At 47.7% G+C, this 27240-nt stretch overlaps 1 protein-coding gene across 8 annotated transcripts in view; it reads left to right on the forward strand.

Annotated features, from left to right (window-relative positions):
- LOC147012777 (tenascin-N-like) overlaps positions 1-27240 on the forward strand; it is a 342994-nt gene that overhangs the window by 92419 nt on the left and 223335 nt on the right. For all 8 annotated transcript variants that reach the window (XM_085853955.1, XM_085853961.1, XM_085853957.1 and 5 more), the window contains exon 5: positions 6912-7175. In XM_085853955.1, the coding sequence (XP_085710081.1) occupies positions 6912-7175 (264 nt within the window). The remainder of the gene's footprint in view (positions 1-6911; positions 7176-27240) is intronic.

Raw genomic sequence — 27240 nt, forward strand, 5'->3', positions numbered from 1 at the left:
ATCTTCTCAATTGATAAGATTTTACTCCATTTTTCGGTTGAAATAAAGACCAGCTTTTTCACTTTCCTTCTTCATTGTCTGCAGCAGTTTCATCAAGTCATTTTTACTTTCTACCAACAGAGCATCATCATCAGCATACCTTGGATGTTTTTTTTGTGTGCACGTAGTCGAGGCTTGTTGAAGAGCGAGTACACCGAACAGATCAAGATGTAAGACAAAAACAGGATGCAAAACACACATGCAGAGGTGGACAAGATTGATCCAGAGGGAAACTCCAAGAAGGGAAAACTGGAAAATTAGAATGACAAGGGAGTGAGGTGGGGTTAGCGAGGGTAGAAAAGATCATGGTTTTGGATTGGGGACCATCTGAGATGGTGGTGAATAGCTGTCTTGAAGACCTGGAGGGAAGAATGATATTGTAATGGATGTGGAAGTTGGTTTCACAGGCAGGAGGAAAAAATAAAAGTGGAATAAATGAGTGGATATGAGCAGTGATTCTTGATTTAAGTAGTTTTACCAGAAGGGGGTTGACAATGGGACCATGTGAGTCCTGCAGAAACGGAAGGGGGAGAACACAGAAAGAGCAGAGGGTACAAGACCAGAAAGGAGGCAGTAGAAGACTGAGAAACTTTCGACCTGTCTGTGATGGCGAAGTGCAGTGATAAGCCCATAGACTCAGCTTCATTGCAGGAGATTCCAATAATCTTAAAGACCCTGGTTTCCCCAGCATCAAGGTGATCAAGATCTGAAGTAGGGCAGCCAGCCCAGAGGGGAGAGTAGTCCATCAAGCTGTGAATGAAGGCCTTGTAGGTGGATAGAAGTTCAGGTGTGCCAAGGAAGGACTTCGTACGATGGAGGATGCCCAGTCGGCAGCTGGCTTTGAAGGCCAACTTTGAAATGTGGTTGTTAAGAAAGTAGATAGGAGAGTTTGCCGGACGGTCTTTTTGGGGAGAGATAGTGAGAGTGAGATTTGTCAGCATTGAAAAACATATTCCAAGTGTTTGAACAGCTTGTGAGTTTTTTTTTGAGGTCTGAATAGAGGGGAGAGTTTGCCGCCTGCCTGTCTGAAGGATGAGGTGTGTTACGGCAGAGGGTGGAGTCATCAGCAAATAGGTAAAGAGGATTTTCTAGAGAGTCTGAGAGATCATTGATGAAAATCATGAATATGACTGGGCCAGAGCACTGCCTTGGGACACTCTAGCCTTGACAGGGAGAAGAGATGAAAGGATTCCGTTGAGTGCCACACATTGGCTATGGGAGTATTGGAAGTCACCAAGCCATGTGTGTCGTTGGCCTTGGATGCCATAGGCAGACAGTTTGGAGAGTAAGTCACGATGCCAGACTGTATCAAAAACATGAGACCTGTCTAGAGAGATGGCCCTGATCCTTGTCCATTCATTGCTGGGTGAGTAAAAACAGCATGTCCAAGGTGGAGTGACCTGGTCTGAAACCAAAATTGGTGATCTGAGATGAGGTTGTTGGAGAAAAGGAAGGATTTCATATCAACTGCAATGATGTATTCCATGACCGTGCTGATGATCGGAAGTAAACTGACGGGTCTATAGTTGAGGCGATCAGTTTTTGCACCTTTTCTTTGTGGTGCAGTGATGTTGTTGGATTTCCAAGTGGACGGAAGATGACCAAGGGCAAATGATATGGTGAAAATGGCAGAGCGAGGATGTGAAAGAGCAGCTGAGCAGGTTTTTGTGCACTTCAGCTGATGGCGTCCGGTCCAGTTGAAGAGTACAGTGAGAGTCGAGGGTTGAAAAAGCCTTCACCTTCTCAGTTCCAAAAGACACAGAGTCCAGGAGCAGTAGGGTATAAATGACGGGGAAGGATGGATACTGAAAGTGAGGGTTTGGGGACACAATATTTGGAAGCAAACACAGAATTGAGGCATTCAGCCTTCTCTCGAGCAGAGTCGGCCGTGGTGTAATTTAAAGAGAGGGAAGGGATGGAGGGGGAGCATGCTCCAGAGACAGACATAACAAGATACCACCAGGTTTTAGTGGAGCGATACAAGTTTGAAATTTCATTCTTGAGGTTGTACAGATGTTGTTTTCTGGCTCTCTTGAGTGTGGACATACACTTGTTCCAGACTTTTTGGAATGCACTGAGATTGTCTTTGATCAGATTGGCCTTTCAGGAAGAGAAGGCAGATTTCTTTCAGAGCAACTGCCTCACGACAGGATTCAGTGTACCATGGGTGGGAAGAAGGGTAGGATAATTGAAGACAATATGGGATGAATCTGTGCATGAGAGAGAGCAGGTTTCTGTGGAAGAATCCCCAGGCTGAGTTAATATCAGGAGCAATGGATATGGGAGACCAGCCCTGAAGAGAGATGGCTGCTTGCACTCCCTGCTAATCTGCTTGAGTGAAATGTTAGACTCGTCGGCTTTGAGGCAGCTCTCTGAGAATAGCCAGAGAGATGTTGACTTTCACAAGCAAATGATCAGATGAACCAAATGCAGCAGAGGAAAAGCTGGAGACGTTTGTGGGAAAGTTAGTCATCACCAGCAACAAAAGAGAGGATTTGCCTTTGCGAGAAATCCACGTTGGAAAGTTCACAGATTGAGTCAGTCCCATGCTGTCACAGAAGTTCTTTGCTGAAGTGCTGTGGCTGATGACAGAGATACCAACACCCAGCTAAGTTGTGTGGTGACAATTGAAATGGCCACATTTGAGAAAGAGAGAGTTGCGATGAGTGGTTCAAAGTTTGTCCACGTTGTCTTAGAGCGAGATGTAGAAGGAGTTGTCACTGTTTGGATAACGGTACAACATGCAGATGAATATGAGGTGGGAGTGGAGGGGAAGTTATATCTCGAGGTACTCCTGGGGGTTGGGAGGTGTAAGCTCAGTACAATGGCAGTAAGATATTGAGTTATTCATGTATAGAGCAACACCCTCGCCACGGCATTGTTCAGGCCTATCAAGTCAGAGGAGACACTGAGGAGTTGTGGATGACGTGTGGGGGAAAGGATTCTGTTAAACAGCTGATGTCCGGTTTATCGACAGTGACCTGGATTGAGAGATGTCACGTTAGAGTGTAGACCTCGGATGTTTGAGGTCCACACAGTTAGAGATAGGGGTGGGGAGTTGGGATGGTGCAGGATGTGGGGGGGGGGGCTTTGTTGGGGGAAAGGTGAGACTTTTGGGAGGAGGTTTTGACTTTAGAGGGAACGTTTGAATGTGCGGTGGATGTTTGAGTGTGTGTGGTGCTATAAAAGGTTTGAGTGTGTGACAGAAGGTTTAAGTGTGTGGGGTGCAGGGGAATGTTTGTTTGTGTGGTGTGCAGGTGAAAGTTTTGGAGAGTTTAGGGGTTGGGGGAAGCATAAGGGGGAAGCATTTAGGGGTTGGGGTGAAGAGGGATGCAAAAAGGGGGGCATGAATCTTTGAGGGGGTGGGATGTGGGTGGATGCTTTGCCTGATTTCATATTCCCAACTTTGACAGACGGAGATAAAGATCATGGGACGGGAGATTAGAACGCTTATTAAACGCATGGAGAAATTGTGTGCTGTATGAGGAGGGGTAGGGGATGGAGCAGGGAGGTTTGTGAACGAGGTGCAGAGTAAACAAATACCTCAAAAAAATTTTTGAAGAAGCAGAAGCAGAAGGAGAACATGTGTAGCATTTGTGAAAGAGGTACAAGGGTTGAAATGCATTCTTAAAATGACTTTTTTCATTTTTTTTTAAAAAGAAGGAACGTTTTTATATCATGTAGATTCAGTTTGGAGAAAGGAGACCCCTCTTTTAACGTCTAAACCCCGTTAATGAGAACAACCCCACCAAGAGAAGGCCGGTGGTGCGAGGCTCGTCTAGACCGTCAGAGACTGTTTGAGATCCTGAGCCATTGGAGTATTTTACACACCTTGAGAGCTTATCCTCAATGTTACTCCACAGCATGACATCCCATGGTGACTTCTATGGTCAGGGTGGTATGTCTCTGTTCTTTCAACCTCACTGATATTAAATGTGGAGGTTCTCAAACAGCCTCCGACTTATAACTTGGCTTGTTTTAACTAAGGAAGCATGTTTTAAACTCATAATTAAATAAATAAAAAAGGAAAGGGAATATCAAAGGAACTTGTACAACAACATCCGTTGCATTACTTTTCAAGGTATGTGTACCTGTCTCATTGGAGAGGCTTTCATTGTATAATTATTTGGGAGGTACACGAAGTCTGTGCAGGATGTCATTCCCATCGGTCGCTACTCAGAAAATACCCTTGAAAGCCAATCATCATCACATTCTCGCCTTTCCACCATCTTCATTATCGCATTGGCCACCATTTTGATTTCCAGCAGGTGCATCAAGCAAGAAACTCGTCATTCTTGGTAATTGTAAATAATAACAACAATAATAATAATTCGATTTATAATAGTGCCTTAAGCCATTGGATACAAGGCACTGAAAGAAAGATGAAGGGGGTGGGGGTGAAATAGCAAATGGAGGTGCTGCCTGTGAGGCGCACAATCCGTGTTCCACCCTTTGAAGAAAAATGGGGGGCAGGGGAGGGAAGGACAAAACAGTGGGGAACAGAGACATGAGGAGACCTGTGAAAAGGAGAGGGATGGGGCAGGGTACATGGGGTCAACAAGATGGACACTACAGGGACTTTCGGGTCATATGACAGGGACTTTCAGGAAGGAAAGCGGGGAATTTGAAGGAGGTGGGTTTGGGTGAATTAGTGGGGGAAGAATAGATCGTGGTTTTGGATGGGGAAAGATATCAGATGGTGGTGAACAGCTGTTTTGAAGACCTGGAGGGAAGAGTGGGATTGAAGAGAGTGTGGGAGTTTGGTCCAAAGGCGAGAAAAAAAAGAGGAATGAAAGAGTGAAAGTGAGCAGTGTTTCTTGATTTTGGTAGTTTTACCGGAAGGGGGTTGCTGGCAGACCTTGAGCACCCTGTGGAAATATGGGGGGGGGAATATCGCAGACAGAGCAGAGGGAGTACGAGACTGGAGAGGAGACAGTAGAAGACAGAAAGACCACCGATCTGCCTGTGGTGAGAGAGTGAATGACCCAAAGACTCAGCCATTGGAGATAACAATGATCCAAAATGCTTTGGTTTTCACAGTGTGAAGCCGACAAAGGTGAGAAGCAGGAACACCAGCCCAGAGGGGAGAGCAGTACTCCATCAGGCTGCAGTCGAAAGCTTTGTATGTGGTCAGGAGCTCAGGTGTGCCAAGGCAGGACTTTGCATGACGTCGGATGCCCATTCGGCGACTGGCTTTGGAGGCAAGCTTGGAGATGTTGCTTTCCCAAGAAAGATAATGGCAGATAGTGAGACCCAGAAGCTTTAAAGAAAGGAGTTCTTCCAGAGGATTGTTGAGAAAGTGGATGGGGTGGGGGGGGGGAGGGGGTTCCAGACGGTCCATTCGGAGAGACGCAGTGAGAGTGTGAGATTTGTCAGGATTGAAAGACGTGTTCCACGTGTTGGACCAACTTATGATTTTATCCAGATCTGGAGAGAGTGAAGAGGCTGCTGCTGCTTGCCGATCTGAGGGATGGCAGATGGTACGGCAGGGGGTAGAGTCATCAGCAAAGAGATAAAGAGGATTTTCATGTTCTGATTTATTTGTTATTTATTTCTTTGTGTCTCTTTGTCTGTGTGGAACGCATTAGGTCGTATGATTTGAATCATATTGATAGCTAGGAGCACACATTTCACTTTCAGCAAGATGAAGAATAAAGTTTAAGGGGTGAGGAGGGATGCAAAAAGGGGGGCATGAATCTTTGAGGGGGTGGGATGGGGGTGGATGCTTTTCCTGATTCCATATTCCCAACTTTGACAGACGGAGAACTCATCCCAACTGAAAAACTCATTGATATGAGTTGAGTAGGGTGAAAGTTATTTTACAATTATGCACAATTATGTCAGTAGCAAACACAGATTTTTAGTAGTAAAGGATGATGGGGATATTTAACTCCACCACCGAATGTAGGTGGATGTTATGTTTTCACCTCTGTCTCTCAAAAAGTGGATATCTCAAAAAGTTATGGAAGGGTTTTGGTGAAATTTAGTGGAGAGGTTGGGTGTGACAAGGACCAATTGAACAGATTTTGATGAATATCTGGATCATAAATCAGGATACTAGAATTTTGAAGCGATTCTTGATCCGCATTGAGAGATAGGGCCAAAAGCGATATAGGTATCGCATGATATTTCAAAAGGTTATGGACGGATTATGACTAAACTTGGTGGATGAGTTGTCTAGGCAACAAGAACAAGCCGATTGGATTCCGGTTTGGGTCTGTATCCATATCCACCATACCAATGGGATACAAACGTAAACTGTTCAGCCTGGCAGAGGTATGTGCTCTTCTGAGTACCATTCTAGTTAAAAAAAATGTAACTAATAGAGTCCTAAAGGAGAGAAGCAAACCCAATTCCTTGTTTTTCCCTCCATTGCTTCAAGACACCTCCACCTGATTTTGATCCCCAGAGTATGTCTTCTTTCTCTTTGCTAACCCATCCTTCCTTTAATGGCACACAGCTCATTTGTTCTCATTGATGCTATCTCTGTGCGTCTCTTTGTTTTTCCATTTCTTCTTCCTGTGTTCGTTAGTCATCCTGCCTTCCTCTGTTTTTCAGCTTATCCATGACTCTTGACGTGTGCAATTTTCTTTTTTTTTCTGGTTGCATCTCTCCAGGAAGCTGTTGGTTTGCTTTTCCGTTCAAGTGTAATCAACTCCTTTGGTCCTTTTCTGCTCTCTTCTCATGCATGTATTATAGCCATGGTAGCCTTTGTGTGCACGAATTGCCTTTCTGTATTTTATTTCAATTTTATGTAATATAGCAGAATCTATGTGATACAAGGGTGCTGAGATAAGTTTGCAACACGGCACGATGGTCCAGATAGACCTTATTCTCATGAAAACCAACTCTTTCGTTGACCCGTGTTGCAGTCACACCACCCGAGAACCTACACGTCACCAATGTGTCAGCGCACACCATTGACTTGGCCTGGGAGCAGGAAACTGCAGTGAACGAGTTCCACATTAAGTACGTCCCTACTCTGCCTGATGGCATTGAGTTGGAGGTGACCGTCCCTGGTGACCAGCACTCAGCCTTTTTGCAACAACTCGAGCCTGGAATTGAGTACCTCATCAGTGTGTTTGCGATCCTCAATGGTGACCAGAGCATTCCTGTGTCAGCTCGTGTTGCCACACGTAAGTTTACTGTTTTGAGCAGAATGATAAAAAACTAGTTTTGCAGGTGAAAGCTGATGTTGGTCCACATCAGTGGACAGGTAGAACAATGGATGACATCACCAGGACGTTTATTGAGGTATGCTGAAGTTTTAACTCCTGAAACATCAGCTACTCCTTGCTTCTCATGATGGTGAGCATACCTCATGCAATGTTCTGTTGATTTCATCTATCGTTTTGTGGAGAATTTTTCTGTATACCGAAGCCCATAGTTTCACCTTCAAATCTCCATCCACCTCCTTTCATGACTGGAGGAATGTCAACTATCGTTAGACAATTTAAAAGGATATATACAAGGAACTTTAGTGCAGGAGGAAGTCATTCGGTCCATCATGCCTATTCTCCACCAACCCCAGAAACCAGAAACCATCCACACACATGCTGCCGACAAGTCCTGCCAATGTCCTTATATCCTTACTTTAAACTTATCTACTGTTTCTCATGCTACTACCTTTCCTGAGAGACCATTATATGCATTAACTACTCGCTGAGTGAAAGATGCTTGCCTCACTACCATCTTAACTCTCCTCTTCTTCACTCTCAAGCTATTGCTCCTGGCCCTATCTCTGTCTATTCTGCTGAAAAAGTCTTCTGCACTTATTTTGTCAATACCCTTCATTTTCTTAACATCTCGATTATTATGTAAAATTCTTAATATCAGTAAAACTTCATGATCTTAAACATCATCACTATTTTCAAAATCTCGAGAAAATCCCCTTATAATCGTTTCCTTTATAATGTATAAAGAAAGCTGTGTCTCCGTCAGCCACTCCTCATAGCTGAGTCGAGTCGGCCCACCATCTATCTAGTGGCCCTGTGTTGAACCCTTTCCAAGGCAGCTATGTCAGGTCAGGTATGGGAGCATGTGCCAGAGCAGCGCGTCGCTGCATCCACTTTCTGCCGAGACTCCAGGGGCCTCCGTCTGGTCATCCCTCAGGCAAATGCCTGGCCCATCCTCATCTTCTTGAGATACCGATCAACCTGCTGCAACCATGAGGCACATGCTCAGCCCATTGGCCTCCTCCACTCACGAGGCTCCCCCAATGAGAGAATCTGGTGAGTAGGATTAGCATCAGAAAAATGAGCCACGTGTCCATACAGCCGCAGCTGACGCTCACGGACTATGCAGGTAACAAATCTCATTTGAGTCTCTCTCAGCAACCACTCGTTGGACACAAAGTCTGCCCAGCGATAGCCAAGGATTCTCTGAAAGGACCGGGTACCAAAGGAATGAAGTCTCCATCTCAGATCAGTGGTCAGAGTCCAAGTCTCACATCCGTAGAGCAAGACTGGAAGCACCAAGGACCTGAGGACTCAGAATTTCGTCCTCTGCACAGGTAACAACAGTGCCACACCACGTGATCCAGTGAATCCACGACTCCCCAGGCCCGACCCAAACGTCTATTGACATCTGGCTCACAGCCAGCAGAGACATTAATATCACTGCCAAGGTAAGTGAATCTCTCTGTGACCTCAACATCCTCACCACAAACAGGTACAGACAAGATAGCAGCATCTAAGATGTCACTGAAAGTCTGGATTTTAGCTTTGACCCAGGAAACCCAAAATCCCAGTGGCTCTGACTCCTCATTCAGCAATTTGAGGGCTCCCAAAAGGATATCCAGAGTCTCCACAAAGATGACTGCATCATCTGCAAAATCAAGGTCAGAGATCTTGACATTCCCAAATGATGCATCACAGCGAGATCTCTCCAACATACTCTGCAGAATCCAGTCCTAACAAGGACTGAAAAGTGTGGGGGCCAGTGAACACCACTGATGAACTCACATCTCACAGCACTCTCAGGACCAGGGTATAGTTCTGATATCAGGTTGATCAGTTTTGGTGGCACCCCAGGAAGACCAAGAATCCTCCAGAGGGCATCCCAATTCACTGGATCGAACACTTTGCAGAGATTAACATAGGATGCAAGCAGCCCATGCCGAAACTCATCTGCGTTTGGTGAGGAAATGAAGGGCAAGGACACAGTCAATCATTGACCTCTTTGGTGTAAAGCCTGATTTCTCTGGATCCTGGTACTTAGGCAGATGGTGGTGATGGTATCATCACATCTCACAGCACTCTCAGTACAATTGTATAATTCAGACATCAGATTTATCAGTTTTCGTAGCACCCCTAGAAGACCAACCATCCTCCAGAGGGCATCCCAATTCACTGAGTCAAATGATTTGCAGAGATCAACATAGGCTGCAAGCAGCCCCTGCCAAAACTCTCGTCTGCATTCGGTGAGGACCCGGAGGGCAAGGACACGGTCAATCGTTGGCCTCTTTAGTGTAAAGCCTGACTGCTCTGGACACTGGTGCTCAAGCAGAGGGTGGTGAACCCTCTCAAGAATTATCTGAGCAAAAATCTTGCCCAGCACTGAGAGCAGCATCACCCCTCGGTAGTTGTGGCAGTCCTAGTGATTCCCCTTCCATTTCCAGAGAGGGACACCAAGGCCCCTATTCCAGTCAGTTTGGATGATGCTTGTGTTCCAGGCAGAGCACAGTACTGCATGCAATGACATGAGTACAGCATTTACACCAGCCTTGAGAAGTTGAGTATGAATGCCACTGATCCCAGGAGCTTTACCCCATTTCAACTGGTTCACCGCAGTCCGTGTTTCCACAAACCAAGGTGGATCACAGTTGATTGGAGGGTCAACAATAGGGATAGAAATTCCCCTGATGTCCAACTTGACAACTGGTTGATTAGCCTGGTACAGCCGCTCAAAGTAACCAGCCGAGTGGACCTTCACTTTGGACTGCTCTGTCAAAAGCCCACCACACTCTGCTCTAACTGCAGTACACCGAGGGATGGGCTTGGAGGAAAGCAATGCACAGATTCCCCTGTAAGTAGGATGAGAATCACTTGACCACAGGTGATGCTCTACCCCCTCACAGATTCCTCGCACATAGGCCTCCTTGACCACCCTTCGCGCATGTACAGTTTTACATCTCAGCTCCCTGAACAGCTCAGCTCTGCCATTCAGCCTGGCCCTGCGACTGGTCAATCTTATCCAGTTTCCCTTGAGAGACATTCTTCTTTGCCCTGTGGTGAGTTCTAAGACATCCACCGGCAACATCAAGGAGGGTGGTCTTGAAAGCACTCCACAACTCTTCAAGATTCCCCAAAGCACCCAGTCCCCCCCAATCAGTCTGTTCGCAAACTCCTCCACTACCCTCTCATCTTTAAAATTGTCAACATCCAGCCGAGGCTGGGATGGTACCATTCTCCCGGATTTAAGCTGCAACTTCAGAGTTGCTAACACAAGCCTGTAGTCGGTATTGAGGAACTGAGCACTTTGGTCAACCCTGCAGTTCTTGATCATTCTCCAGCAACCATGAACCAGACACCCTAAGTCCATGACTTCTTACAAGGTCAAGGACCTTCGTGCTATTCGGTTCACAGTTCCAGACCCACGTGGACCATATCCAGACACCAGGCGAATGATACCCAAGGAGTGACGAATCCTGAAACTCATAATACTCTCATTGACCGGTTTCCTCAATTATCATTGGAGTCAGCTTATTGGACACAGCTACAACAACTCCTTGGGCACGGTAACCATCTGAATGATCAGACCAATGGTAGGTGTGACCACCCGCCATGATCTCACCACTATCCGGTCACTGAAGCTCAGAGTGTGTTGAAATATCTATGTTCAAATGCTTGAGCTCAGATGATAGTAGAAATAGGTGATCATCCTCTCTTAGAGAAAGGACATTCTAGGCACCCACCCATAGGGACTGCCTCAGGTTAACTCAAGGAGATGGACGATACTGTCTGGTGGACGATATCTCAGCACCACTCCACCACACACCACAACAATCTGACCCTGGAGGTTTACCCGTGGTTTTCCTCCGATCATCAAGGAAAGGGGGTCCCGAGGGCTTTGCACCAATCCCATCATCCATTGATATGCCCTGTGAAAGGCAGCAGCATAAGAGTTACTTCCACGGAGTGAGTTATCAGATTTCCTGACATTTGAGGGTTTTGCAGAATTAAGTGTTTTTACATTGGCCAGAGTGCAAATCCTGCCACCAATCTCCCCAAAAAAGGAAACCCAACAGCAGGAGGACGTCCGCAGACACAGTTAGGCACTCATAATTGATGGCCGTTAGCTCAAAAGGAGCTCCACCCTTTGACAGGTTTTGTTTTTAATCCTGCTTGGTGTCCAAATCCATACACCCTCTTCACCAGAAATACTGGTGGGGGAGATGGTTTAGTCACTGACAACTCAACTATGAAACTGTTTGGTACAGGTTTACATGGTACCTGTAGCAAATCACAGATCTCATCTGGCTTGACCTGACAGTTGTGGTGAGGTGTTTCTAATAATGTTGTGATGAGGTGTTTTTAATAACGTGGCAATGTTTGTCCCACTGTCACGACATGTGGTGAGGCGACCTCAGCTTGTTAATCCACGCGAGTGTATGTATTCATATATATATATATATATATATATATATATATATATATATATATATATATATATATATATATATATATATATATATATATATATATATATATATATATATATATATATATATATATACATATATATATACACAGTAAGTCCTCGCTTTTCGCAAGGGTTGCGTTCCTGGAAAACCTTATGATAAGCGAAACTGTGTTAAACAAAACATATTTTCCCATAGAAACCAATGTGTTAAAGGGGGGATGTGTTTTTGGCTCGGAATTTTTTGGACATAAACACAAATAAACAAAACACACTCCTCGAGTCGTGGAGACTTACCCCGAGGCTGGAGGAACGGAGTTGATTGCGGTGGACAAGTCACACTTGCGGAGTGGCAGAATCGTCCCGCTCTTCACTTGACACTGTGCTGTCACTTTCTTCACCAGCGGGAACGGTCTCTTGGCAGCTGGTTGAAGGAGCATCCTGGATGGTGGATGGAGTTGGTGCTGCATCTTTTGGCTTGAAAAATGCATGGAGAGTGGGCTGGATGGCTTTCTTTTTCTTTGCTGCATAACGTTCCTTGTAGCAACAAAGGGCATCATAAACAACAGAGCTAAAATCAGTGCTCCTTTCAAGATTTGGATCTTGCTCGATAACAAATTCTGTGGCACTTTCAAATGAGCTGAGGATTTGGCTGAGGTTTTTCATGGTGAGATGCTCGGATGAAGGTGTCACAGCATCTTCTTCTTCCTCAAGAGCCCACTGCTGTTCCAACTCCATAAGATCTTCATTGCTTAAGGGTTCTGCATGAGACTCCAGTAAGTCATCCACGTCCTCTTCGTCAACCTCTTCAAACCAACCTCCTGCGCCAGGTCTACAATTTGACTTGTAATCAACGGAACATCAGCAAACCCCGTGAAATTGTGGACACACTCGGGCCACACTTTCTTTCACACAGCGTTCATTGTGGAGGCACTCGCCTCCGCCCATGAATCCTCAATGTTTTCCAAAGCCATTTTTATGTTGTATGTTCGCCAAAACTCCTTGATTGATAGCTTGTCCTTATCAGTTTTTTTTGATAAGCTGCAGCATGGTATGCTTAACATAATAGGCTTTAAAAGCAGCAATAACTCCCTGATCCATAGGCTGTAAAAGTGAGGTAGTATTTGGTGGTAAAAATACTACCTGCACGTTTTCACACCAGTCTTCCATTTGCTGAGGATGGGCAGGAGCATTGTCTACAAGCAGCAAAGATTTGTTGTCAATGTTGTTCTCCTTGGAGATACTTCTCAACATGATTGGAGAAGTAATTGATCACGTAATCGTGGGTCAATGCCCTAACAAACTACGCGCTTTTTCTTGTATCACAAGAGATAATGGCATGCGACGTTTAGTTTGATCTTCTATCCACACACATAATAAACGCTCCATGTTGTGCATGGCGCCATCTCTCATTCTCGTTAGTGTCGTTGCACTCGAACTGGTCGCAATCTGTGATATTTTCTTTATCTTTGCCGAACTTTGAACGATCGAATGTACAGTCGATGCAGCGATTGCTGCGCGCGGCCGATTTCCGTTGTCCCTTCACCTCGTTCATGTCTTTTAATTATATCCAATTTCACCTTCAATGTGACAGCCTTTCGTTGTCTCTTGAAACGAGGTGTGCTCGGCTAAAGACTTGCGGGTCGCTTGGGATTCATACTGGAAGGTATGCAGGCGAGCGTGAAGAGAATACGTACAGTACAGCGTACAGTACATGCGCAGTGAAGTGAAAGTGTGTTTATGCGCATCCTGTGTGATTGTTGTTTTTTGCAGGCAGTTTGAAACTTTTTTTTTGCGTTTTTCCTTGCAATGACATTACGATAGGCATAAAATGTTTGCGATAATTGAAAAATTGGTTATTAAAACTAAATTACGAATAATCGAAACTACGATATGCGAACTTCCGGTTAGCGAGGACTTACTGTATATATATATATATATATATATATATATATATATATATATATATATATATATATATATATATATATATATATATATATATATATATATATATATATATATACATACATATATATATTGTTGCGAATTCGCGCCCACCGGAACGGACAATTCAGTTGTGACCCTCTCGGAACAACGCCGGAAGCTCGTCACGGGTGGGGGTTTAACCCCACCGCGATCGTGCCAATTGCCCACCCGCGCAGGATAGGGTTGCTCGCCAAATTCGACCTACCTAAGTACCTGCGCGAGTGGTCGACTGGGCGATCGTACCACGCCACAGGCCGACTCCGGACACGAACCGCTTAAGCGGTCCGTTCCGTGCTACAGTGATAACTGAGCGGTGTTATCGTCGGCCTTGACGGTTCCGATTAATTACCGGGCGTTTTAAACCCACTACGAACCCCTTACATGATGCAAGATGGAGATTCAATCAAACGAAAGGACGCAGCGAAACGGGGAAACAGTTCACACAATGCACTTTATTTACACACACAGACACAAAGCAAGCACGTATATACAGCCATACAAAGATGCACATATAACAGTTAAAACAAAAGAAACAATGCAGAGCTACAACCGAATAAAAGCAAAGGTTTATCTACATGCACTTAAACAGTTTCTACTTTGCAGACTGGCGCCACACACAGACATTTACACAAAAACCCCAAAAGAAAAGGAAGTCGCGACTTCCCTGGGCGCGTCGAGTCCTTCTCCCGTGCGTAGCTCGCGTCGTCCGCCCGACAGCTCGGACGGGACTCTTGGGGGAACGGACGGGGCTCGTTCGGCGCTACTTCCCGCGCTCGCGCACGGGGTCTCAGGGCCCGCGCGAGGATCACCGAACAGGGCAGGAACCACAAGCTCGCGACCCGAACCAGAAGGCTCACTCCGAACTCCACACAACAAAAGACCAACCGAGCAACCAACCAAACAACCCCCGAACCAACTCAACTCTGAACTCCAAACCATCCCAAATGAAGACCAACTCGTTCGTCCCTTTTGTAGGTGCCGGATCTGCCCTTCGCCCTGCCCCGTTTTCGGCTCCACCCTCCTTTGAGAAGGTTCTCGAAAAGGGGCGCTCTCTCACCCCGACCGCCTCAGGCTGTTCATCCACCAATCAGCGGCGAGCTGCCCTCCCCCCTTCCTTCACACCAAGCGTGGGGAAAAATGGCAAGAAAAACCCACAAGCATCGTTGGTGGTTTGATTTGTTCTTCCGCGGAGATCGTGACCGCACGGTGCTTACTGAATCGCGAGTGGTGAAGATGTGGTAGCGTAGGTGGTGGAGGTGGCGTGGTTGTAGTGTGGTTGGCGCTGTGGTGGCGATGGCGTGGTTGTTGAGATGCTGTTTGTTTGAAATAAAAGATAGAACAGAAAAATGGCTAACTCAAAGCATCGCAGCCCGGATGGATCACATAAATTCCCTCTTTTCAATGGGTTTGGGCTAACTACACATGGACTTATCGATATATCTCACCTGAGGACTCTTTATGGTGTAATGCGAATTTCCACAACCGTAACACTATATATACACTGGATATATATATATATATATATATATATATATATATATATATATATATATATATATATATATATATATATATATATATATATATATATATATATATATATATATATATATATATATATATATATATATATATATATATATACATATACATATACATATCTTTTTTTTTTACCGGGCGTAGTGGCGTGCGCCTGTAATCCGGCTACTCGGAGGCTTGGGTTGGAGGATCGCTTGAGGACGGGGGCTCTGCACTGGGCAGGGTGTAGAGCAGCCCGGAATCATGGCGAAACCCAAATCCTGATCCCTGTGTCGTAAGAGGCGACCAGGGTTGCGTCAGGAAGGGCATCCGGCGTAAAACCTGTGCCAAATCAGTATGCGGATCATAACGGATGATCCGCTGTGGCGACCCCTAACGGGAGCAGCTGAAAGATGAACAACAACATATATCTTCTTCTTCTTCTTCTTTCGGCTGCTCCCGTTAGGGGTCGCCACAGCGGATCACCCGTATGATCCGCATAGTGATTTGGCACATGTTTTACGCCGGATGCCCTTCCTGACGCAACCCTGGTCTCCTCTTAGGACACAGGGATATGGTACACCTATTTTAACCGGGGTATACACCGGCCCAGTACACTGGTACTCATTACGCCGACCTCGGAAGGATGACAGGCTGAGTCAACCCCCTGGTGTATTAATTCAGTGGCCCAACGGGGCTTGAACTCAGGACCTTTTGGATCCCAACCCGCTGCCCTAACCACTGCGCCAACACACCAGGCATATATATATATATATATATATATATATATATATATATATATATATATATATATATATATATATATATATATATATATATATATATATATATATATATATATATATATATATATATATATATATATATATATATATATATATATATATATATATATATATATTGTTGTGGTTACCAGATTCGCAAACCACCATTCAGGTCCCTTAGGTGAGGTATCTCGGTAAGTGCATGTGTAGTTAGGCCCAAACCCCGTTGTCTAGTGGGAATACATGTCATTTATACGTGCTGCGACTCTTCAGGATAGCCGTTTTTCTTTTACTATCTTTATTTTGGACCACCCGTCATGATTACCACCACAACCACAACATCAACCACCAACCACAACGCCGCTTCACCACAACCGCCACGACCTTCCCGTCACACCTCGCAACCGTAGCATCGCCACCGTTCTTGCCCCGCTGTGGGTACCGGTGTTGGATTCGTGCAGAGCGCGCGTCGAACAGCGTGTACAAAATCACGGATTTTGTGCTTCAAAAACGGATCAAAAATGACACACGCCCACTTTTTGCCGTCCAATCGGTGAGCGAGGGGCGATTTGGCCCCGCCTCCAGAACGATCGATATATGCAAATTTGTGGATCAAAAAGCCTTCACGCCCACTTTTTCTCGGGCCAATGGGGAGCGAGGTGAAAGGTCGAAGGGAGGGGGTAAAAGGCGAAGCTACGGGGGGATAAAAAGGACGGTGTTCGTCAGAAGAGAACGAGAAGGAGTCGGAACGGAGGGGAGTGTGGAAGTCTGGAGCTCGAAGCCTGCAGTAGCTGGAGAAGTTGAAGAGAGTCGAACGAGGAGAGCCCAAAGAAGAGTCCAGGGTGGAGAGTCCAGAGGCGGAGAGGCGGCAGCGGCGAAGGCAGACGAGGGGGTGCTCGCGTCGGTGCCAGGAGCTGCACGCCCGAGGGAGGCCGGCAGCGCGACCTGGCCGAGGTGGAGACGCACACCAGGGATAATAAAGATCCTCAATACCCCGAGCATCAGCAACCCCCTCCTGTTTTCCCCCCGCGCTGAGATAGTGCGACCAAGGGGCCCCGTTCCCACCCCCCTGCCCGGGCACTGTCCGCGAGGCCCGCGGAGTGAGGCGCCATCGCCGCTCCGCGTCTCATCACCAGACGGGTAGGCGCGACCCGGTCTCGGCCTCAGGCCCGCCTCATTCTTGAGGATATTCTTTTCCTTGGTTTTGGGTATGTGTTGTCGGCGCCGTCTGTGAAGTTGAATTGTATAAGTGTTGCCGTGTGCTCGGTAGTCGGTATTAGCTCTGCATTGTCTTCGCTTTTACATTTGCTTTTTGTGTAAATGGAATTGTGTTTTCTTTTTTTTGTGTGCTTTTGGTGGAATTGTATTTGTGTGCTTCCCGTGTGCCGCGAATAAATGTGCTTTATTGTTGAACTGTTCTCCCGCTTCGCTTCGTCTTTTCCTCCATTGAATCCTCATCTTGCTTCACGTAAAGGGTTGGTGGTGGGCTGAATACGCCCGATAATTAATCGAACCGTCGAGGTCGACGATAACACCGCTCGGTTATTCTGATAGTACGGAACGGGTCGCTTAAGTGGCCCGTGTCCGAAGTCGACCTGCGGCGAGGTGCGATCGCCCGGTCTACCCTCCGCGTGGGTACTTAGGTAGGTCGACCGGCGAGCAACCCTATCCACGCGGGGGCTGATTGGCTCGATCGCGGTGAGACCGAAAGGTCCACCCGTGACTGGTTCCCGGCGTTAGTCCGAGAGGGTCACGACTGGATTGTCCGTCCGGTGGGCGACGTGCCGCGATTCGAGTTACGTGGCCGTCAGCACGCCGGCGGGCGCGAAATCCGCAACACTGGTGTCAGGTCGTGCGATATAAACTCATCGCCCTCCTCGCGGCACTGGTATCGGAGAACAGGAAAACGGGCTCTCCTGTCTCCGGCTAAATTTACGGGAATCGGTCCAGGGGTGAGAGAAGCGACCCCCGATTCCCTCCAAATTACGAGCGAGCAAATTAACCCTTCACGAGAAGCAAGATGGCGTCTCAAGGCGAGCGGGAGCCGGGGGTATTAGAAATGTATATGTGTAATAATGTAGAGTCCATGGTCCAGGATGGAATCCCCGAGCAGGAAATGTTGATTGTGCAGGAACACGGACTCGCCCAACTGAACCCAGGACCCGAGGTGGGTGCGGCAGCGGCCGCGGTGTACGACACCTCCCCCCCCCCCTCTCCACCAAGACCCTTCCCCAACCCCTGCCGAAACGGCTCACTCAAGCGCACCCGACGTGGCCCAGCTATGCGCCATGCTGGCGGCAATGACAAATGAAATAAAAAACGAAATGAAAGACATGAACAAACAAATAAACGAAAAGATGGATACAAATAAAAACGAAATGAAAGACATGAACAAGCAAATGAATGAAGTGAAAACGACGATGGATACAAATACAAACAAAATGAAAGGCATGAACGAAAAGATGGATACAAATACAAATGAAATGAAAAACGAAATGAACAAGCAAATAAACGGAATGGAAGCAAACATGAAGGAAGAAATGAAAAAGTTCCGGGGTGAGACGCAGAACATGGGCCGATGCCTGCAGGCGGGCATGAAGGCCGTGACAAAGGAAATAATAGTGGAGACAAGGGAGGTAAAGGGTGAAGAGTTGGCAGAGACACGGGAGATAGAAAAAATAGAGGAAAGACTACACGAGGAAGACGGGGTAAGTGACGCACACACACACACACAGAGGTAGTGGAGGATAATGGGGGTGAGCTCGCGGAGCGTGCAGGGACCCGGTGCGAGCAGCTGGATGGCCTCCTCCAGGAACGAGGGGAGGGAGTATGCCCCCTTGAGGCGAGTCACGACCAGGTGAGTTCGGTCGTGCTTTGCGAGGTTGAGGGGACGGGTGCTGTGGACGGGTGCACGGAGAGCTTGGGGGGTGTAGAGGCCCCGGAGACCCTTGTGGGGACACGAATCCCCAGTGTGGTTGTCCCTGTGTGTGTGGTGCAAGGTGTGAGTGCGGCACCGTGTGTGGAAGCGACCCCGTGTGTGAGTGGTATGGTGGCGATGGTGCCGGAGTACGTGCTTCCCAGCACGCCGTGTGTGGATGAGGCACCGCGGTTGAGTTCCCCCGCGTGTGTGAGTGAGGGACGGGGTGTGGATCAGGCACCGCGGGTGAGTGCCCCCGCGTGTGTGGATGAGGCACGGAGTGTGAGTGAGGCACCGCGGGTTAGTTCCCCCGCGTGTATGAGTGAGGGACGTTGTGTGGAAGAGACCGCGTGTGTGAGTGTCGCCGTGTGTATGAGTGAGGTACCGCGGGTGAGTGCCCCCGCGTGTATGAGTGAGGCACGGTGTGTGGATGAGGAACAGCGGTTGAGTGCCCTCGCGTGCGTGGGTGAGGCACCGCGGGTGGGTTCCCCCGCGCGAGTGAATGGAGCACCACGTGTGAGTGGTGTGGTTTGTGTGAGTAGTGAGGCACGCGTGAGTGAACGGCCGTGTGCAGGGTCGCTGTGTGCCAGGGAGACCGTGTGTGTGAGAGAGCGGTATGAGAGGGAGATGTCGGTTGGCATGCGGGAGCACGCAGCCGCGTCTCCCGGTGTGTATGTGATGGAGTGGACTGTGTGCGTCGGAACACGCAGGTGTGCGTGTGTGGAATGGAGGCGACGACGGCGACAGAGAAAGAAAGCCGGGTAGCGGCTGTAGTTGTTTCGAGGACCGTGCCGGGTTCACCCAGCAGTGAGCACGCGGTTCGTGCTGTGCAACGCACGAGACCACCACGTGCTCGCTTGCGAGGGTGAAGTCCCGGTCCGGAAACGCACGCGGTGGATTTGCCGATCCCGCGGACGGACAAAGTTTAGGCAGGTAAATGGATTTGGACCGGACGGGTTCTCCACGCGATCGTGTGTGTTAAGCTCCAACAGGCAAAGCACATGTGTTCGCGTGGGGAACCCCTCGAGACGTGGGGCTTGTGCTTTTTTTTATGCGCACGGTGACGTCATGGCTGCACGTGTGGTTGGAATCCGGCAGGAGTGGTATCTCTGCCGGTTGGTGCCGTCCAAGGAGGGACGAGGAACACGTGCAGCTGCATGACGTCACGGGCAGGTGCAAAGTGCGCGAGCTCTGAGTTGCCGCGCAGGTGCTGGGCATAAAAAAAAAAAGGGAAAAACAAGCCTCACTTTCGGGTGTACAGGATTCCTGGGCAAGGGGTGAAAGACCCCCTTACCCAGGGGCACAGGATGGAAACTAGTTAGGGGGAAGGGTTAGCTTAGCTAGACCGACTTCATGGGGCAGGGGTAAGTCCTCATGGAGTCCGTGGAATGGATTAGTTAGAGGGATTGTAGCCAGATTTAGGTTGGGAAATTGATTTATGGGATTATTTTGGAGACCGTGACAGACTTGTGAGTGTGTAGAGGGGACGTAGCTTAGCTACGTAGTGTTAAAAGGAACGTGCTGTAGTTTAAGGGACGACGTGGGAGCACGAGTTAGTTAGGGGAGGTAGTTAGGAGGATGGCAGAGTTCGGTGGTGTGTGTGTTGAAGAGTTGGTGAGTTGTGAGGTGAGTACTTGTTGAGTGAGTGAGGCCAGCGGGTCTGTGTGAGTGGAGCGAATGGGGAATGCATGGTGCGATGAGTGATTGGGGGGGAGGAGTGACTCCCGCCCAAGGGACCCCGGGGTCAGTGTAGAGTGAGTTAGCTGGGTTAGTCAAATTGAAAAATGGAGGTCGTGTTGTTGTTGGTGGGAAAGTAGGCTCGAAACCCATTTGGAGGGGTGCAGGAGCCCTGTTGACGGGCTTGGGAGCGTGGCTGCGAAAGGTGAGTATCGCTGAGTGGGTACCCCGGGCACCAGGCTAGTCGGCCGCGGTAGGCCATGGGCCCATGGGGGGCCGGGATAGAGTAGTGGGCACGGGTGCGCCTGCTTGGTGCGGGGGCCCGGGGCGCCATTAGCCGCGTGGGCAGTGTTGTGGGCACGGGTGACCCTCGGAAAGGGGCCCGGGAGGCCGGCCTGCCACGTGTGCGTTTCAGGGAGGTGCCATGGGGGCACTCCCCGGTGTTAGGGAGCTGGTAGGCTCGGAGGCAGTGTAGTGCCCGGGGGGTGCCATAGCGGGAGATTCGGCAGAGGGTCGTGCCTGCCTAAGGGAGCCACGTGTCCCAGCCAGGAGACCGTGTGAGGGCACGGAGAGAGAAAATTGGGGGGCGAGGCCCGAAATTGTGAGGACACCAACACAGGCGACGGGAATCTGGGTTGTTAGAACCAATAGTTTAAGCGAGAGGCGCTTGTTGAAGCCCCGGGGTAGTTTAACAGTTTAATGGTTAGGGTAGATTAGGAGATGTACCCTCCGCACCATCCATCCCCTCGCTCTCGTTGTGGGCCGCTGGACCCACTTTGGGTTAGATCGCCGAACTCTGGGGAGGCCATTCTGAGGCTTCGTTGGGCCTCGACACAGGACGTTAGCTCTCCTTATTCCCCTCCGGGAAGGAACGTAGGGTTTGGGAGTAGGCTAGGTGACAGGATAGGTTAGCCGAACAAGGACGATAAAGGGGGTTAGGGGACGATTTATAGTGGGGAAGTAAACATAAAAACAACAAAAAAATAAGTTGGGGCTAAATTGGGGTTTGACAAATTAAGGGAGTGGGTATGTACAGTGACAGGCAAAGGCGATAGGTGGGAGGGAGACAGGTAGGTAGGTCCGAGCCCGCCTTCCAAGTGGCCAGCACCACCGCACTCCCTCCACCAACCTCCACTGAACGGCAAAAGCTGGCCAACTTCATCGGCTGGCCGTGTTTTGTCTTCAAGGCGGAGGCCGGCCAACTTCATCGGCAGCTGTTGTTTTGCTGCAAGGCCTGTGCCATCGGCTGGCCGTGTTTGCTGCAAGGCCTGTGCCATCGGCTGGCCGTGTTTGCTGCAAGGCCTGTGCCATCGGCTGGCCGTGTTTGCTTCAAGGCCTGTGCCGGCCAGTTCATCTGCTGGCTGTTTTTCTTCAAGGCCTGTGCCGGCCAGTTCATCTGCTGGCTGTTTTACTTCAAGGCCTGTGCCGGCCAGTTCATCTGCCGGCTGTGTTTGCCTGCAGCGGCCTTCTTCTGCGGGCTGTGTTTGCCTGCCACCTTTGCCATGCCATGCCCACTGCCCACGTGCACCAGCCCCGTTCAATTTTTGCTTTGCCCCACCCCCCTGTTCATTGCCATGTGCGCCAGGATCAGCAAGCAACAGTTTGCAAGCTGCAAGAACTGCTCCGTTGGCAGCGACAACACGGGCCTGCAGTGGCGGCCCGTGCACCGTGTTTGTGTTCATGCATCCATTCGTTGTGCTCATTGCGTGTGCCACTTGAGCTGGCACGGAGACTACGTTTGTGCAGCCCATGCACCGTTGTGGTTCACTGCGTTCAGTTCAAAAGGGAAGGCCTTGGACTGCGTGTGAGCAGCCAGCCACGTTCCCTGTCACCTGCATTGTTTGAGCCAGAGACTGCATGCGGGCAGCCTGGCTCCCTGCTAACTGCTTTCTTTTTGCAGAGTTCAATGATCCTGGGCCATGGTTTAGTGTAAGATTTGTAAGTTAAGGTTAAGATGTACTGTAAATATGAGTGCGCCCCCCGGCATGTCTGTCTAGCGCCGGCAATTTTATTTAAGTCGTCCGTGTGAGTGAGTTTGTTTAGATAGTTACGCAGCCCTCAGGTTATTTATTTTGGGGACACGAATACCATGAATGTCGCACTCGGGGATCCGTAGGTAAAATGTACTAGGGGAAAACTACACATGATGGCACACGAAAATTTGACGACTCGGGACGAGTCTGTAAAAAGGGAAGGGGGTAGTGTTGTGGTTACCAGATTCGCAAACCACCATTCAGGTCCCTTAGGTGAGGTATCTCGGTAAGTGCATGTGTAGTTAGGCCCAAACCCGTTGTCTAGTGGGAATACATGTCATTTATACGTGCTGCGACTCTTCAGGATAGCCGTTTTTCTTTTACTATCTTTATTTTGGACCACCCGTCATGATTACCACCACAACCACAACATCAACCACCAACCACAACGCCGCTTCACCACAACCGCCACGACCTTCCCGTCACACCTCGCAACCGTAGCATCGCCACCGTTCTTGCCCCGCTGTGGGTACCGGTGTTGGATTCGTGCAGAGCGCGCGTCGAACAGCGTGTACAAAATCACGGATTTTGTGCTTCAAAAACGGATCAAAAATGACACACGCCCACTTTTTGCCGTCCAATCGGTGAGCGAGGGGCGATTTGGCCCCGCCTCCAGAACGATCGATATATGCAAATTTGTGGATCAAAAAGCCTTCACGCCCACTTTTTCTCGGGCCAATGGGGAGCGAGGTGAAAGGTCGAAGGGAGGGGGTAAAAGGCGAAGCTACGGGGGGATAAAAAGGACGGTGTTCGTCAGAAGAGAACGAGAAGGAGTCGGAACGGAGGGGAGTGTGGAAGTCTGGAGCTCGAAGCCTGCAGTAGCTGGAGAAGCTGAAGAGAGTCGAACGAGGAGAGCCCAAAGAAGAGTCCAGGGTGGAGAGTCCAGAGGCGGAGAGGCGGCAGCGGCGAAGGCAGACGAGGGGGTGCTCGCGTCGGTGCCAGGAGCTGCACGCCCGAGGGAGGCCGGCAGCGCGACCTGGCCGAGGTGGAGACGCACACCAGGGATAATAAAGATCCTCTATACCCCGAGCATCAGCAACCCCCTCCTGTTTTCCCCCCGCGCTGAGATAGTGCGACCAAGGGGGCCCCGTTCCCACCCCCTGCCAGGCACTGTCCGCGAGGCCCGCGGAGTGAGGCGCCATCGCCGCTCCGCGTCTCATCACCAGACGGGTAGGCGCGACCCGGTCTCGGCCTCAGGCCCGCCTCATTCTTGAGGATATTCTTTTCCTTGGTTTTGGGTATGTGTTGTCGGCGCCGTCTGTGAAGTTGAATTGTATAATTGTTGCCGTGTGCTCGGTAGTCGGTATTAGCTCTGCATTGTCTTCGCTTTTACATTTGCTTTTTGTGTAAATGGAATTGTGTTTTCTTTTTTTTGTGTGCTTTTGGTGGAATTGTATTTGTGTGCTTCCCGTGTGCCGCGAATAAATGTGCTTTATTGTTGAACTGTTCTCCCGCTTAAGCTCGTCTTTTCCTCCATTGAATCCTCATCTTGCTTCACGTAAAGGGTTGGTAGTGGGCTGAATACGCCCGATGGTTAATCGAACCGTCGAGGTCGGACGATAACACCGCTCGGTTATTCTGATAGTACGGAGCGGGTCGCTTAAGTGGCCCGTGTCCGAGTCGACCTGCGGCGAGGTGCGATCGCCCGGTCTACCCTCCGCGTGGGTACTTAGGTAGGTCGGGTCGGCGAGCAACCCTGTCCCACGCGGGGGCTGATTGGCTCGATCGCGGTGAGACCGAAAGGTCCACCCGTGACTGGTTCCTGGCGTTAGTCCGAGAGGGTCACGACTGGATTGTCCGTCCGGTGGGCGACGTGCCGCGATTCGAGTTACGTGGCCGTCAGCACGCCGGCGGGCGCGAAATCCGCAACAATATATATATATATATATATATATATATATATATATATATATATATATATATATATATATATATATATATATCTTCTTCTTCTTTCGGCTGCTCCCATTAGGGGTCGCCACAGCGGATCACCCGTATGATCCGCATAGTGATTTGGCACATGTTTTACGCCGGATGCCCTTCCTGACGCAACCCTGGTCGCCTCTTACGACACAGGGATATGGTACACCTATTTTAACCGGGGTATACACTGGCCCAGTACACTGGTACTCATTACGCCGACCTCGGAAGGATGACAGGCTGAGTCAACCCCCTGGTGTATTAATTCAGTGGCCCAACGGGGCTTGAACTCAGGACCTTTTGGATCCCAAGCCGCTGCCCTAACCACTGCGCCAACATACCAGGCTTATATATATATATATATATATATATATATATATATATATATATATATATATATATATATATATATATATATATATATATATATATATCTTCTTCTTCTTTCGGCTGCTCCCGTTAGGGGTCGCCACAGCGGATCACCCGTATGATCCGCATAGTGATTTGGCACATGTTTTACGCCGGATGCCCTTCCTGACGCAACCCTGGTCGCCTCTTACGACACAGGGATATGGTACACCTCTTGTAACCGGGGTATACACCGGCCCAGTATACTGGTACTCATTTCGCCAACCTCGGAAGGATGACAGGCTGAGTCAACCCCCTGGTGTATTAATTCAGTGGCCCAACGGGGCTTGAACTCAGGACCTTTTGGATCCCAAGCCGCTGCCCTAACCACTGAGCCAACACCAGGCTCGTAGATATATATATATATATATATATATATGTGTATGGATATATATATATATATATATATGTATGGATATATATATATATATATATATATGTGTATGGATATATATATATATATATATATATATATATATATATATATATATATATATATATATATATATATATATATATATATATATATGAAGACCACAAGGGGAAAACCAGAGATGTCACTTTTTATAAATTTCAGGGTTATTGCACCTGCCAATAGTTGGCAACATAAGGTTTCCTCTCACAATATTACTTTAACAAATAACCAGGGGTGTCACATAATTTATATGGTATAAAGTTTTGCCGTGCAATGAAAAAACAAGTGTTGTCAAAGCTGAACAAGTAGAAACCCAGAGTTGTCAGTACTTTACTCCTGGTTATCTCCCTTTCATTCATGTTAACTAACTGTTCCACCATAATATTCAGAGTTGAGAAACTAAAAAATGAAAGGTTGTAAAACTTTCACAGCATAAACTCTGAGCACTACAATGGCCTATTTGGTTATATCATGGGCTCCGTAGTTGGTGCATATCGTGGTTCAAGCCTGGTCAAACCTTTATTGTGACTTTTATGGGACCCACGCCGTGGCTTAATGGTTAGCGCGTCTGAGTACCCATCCTCATTCGATGTACCCACCACCCAATCGACCTGCTTAGGTATATGAGCGAGTCACATGAGGTGACTTTGGCTATCGCGGGGAAGGTTTATCCTTGGTTTCCTCCCGGTTTTCCATCATATCAAGTAGTGCGGAGTAAGAAATGGAGAATCCGTCGTCATATAAGGGAAATACCCTTGAGTATGGCGTTGAACACCAATCAAACAAAAGAAAACAATGACTGTTTAATGTTGAAAAGAATAATCTGTGATCACCAAAGTCATGTAATGTATGCTAATAACCAACAAGCATGAATTTAATACACATCCTGGGTTAAAATTGCATGGCAATTCTTAAACAAGGGAATAACCAGTGATGTCAGTTTGCAACATTGATTCGTTCTTTGTTCTTAAATTAAATAACACAGAAGCTTGGCAAATGCTACATGCTTAATTTGATCGGCCAATGATCACTCTTCCTTTTACTGGAAAATAAATCTATATAATATGACAGTTATTAAACAGTCCACCAAAGTCTTGAAACTTTGTTTTTCAGTTTCTTCAAAATTGACTTATCCTGACATCTCTGGTTTTCCCCTTGTGGTGTGGTAAATATATATATATATATATATATATATATATATATATATATATATATATATATATATATATATATATATATATATATATATATATATATATATATGTATATATATATATATATTTATTCTGGATTTGTTTTTTTTTTTAATGCACTTCAAGGGCATTGGCAATTTCAACACAAAGCAGGATAGTTTCCACTGTGTCCCTGTCCATTGGAGAGAGGCATCGATGACAGGAAGATATTGCTGATAACTCTGGGACCTCTGTTTCCTTGGAGAGGATAGTGTTAATGCCTGTTCAACTTGGAGTGGGATGAACATCAGCTTTCATCACTCTTCAATGCAAGATAACCATGTGAAAAATGGCACTATTCTTGCTTGTGACAGGTTTATATCCACACTGGATGTGTTGGAAGTGCATTGCAAGTGACTGTCACATTGCTTACGTTCCATTTATCTCAGATTCATACAAAGTCACATTCATGCTTCTACATTTTGTGTGTGAACTTGCATTGTATCATGCACGACACGATCACATCACATCACACAAACACTTTACCCATGACATTAATTATCTGATTGTTGCCTCATGTTATCAAATCTTAAGCTAATTTGAGCCAACAAAGAATGTTTGTTTTTAATTTTCAGACATAACATTTAACATTGTAATTTGTACATCAACGATTGGGGCAAGACACATCTTCTCGACTGGTCGTACGGCTGTTGAGTTACGTGCACTT

This window comes from Eptatretus burgeri, chromosome 14, assembly GCF_056783735.1.
Source record: "Eptatretus burgeri isolate ZD-2024b chromosome 14, Ebu_testis_v1, whole genome shotgun sequence".
NCBI classification, from domain to species: Eukaryota; Metazoa; Chordata; class Myxini; order Myxiniformes; family Myxinidae; genus Eptatretus; species Eptatretus burgeri.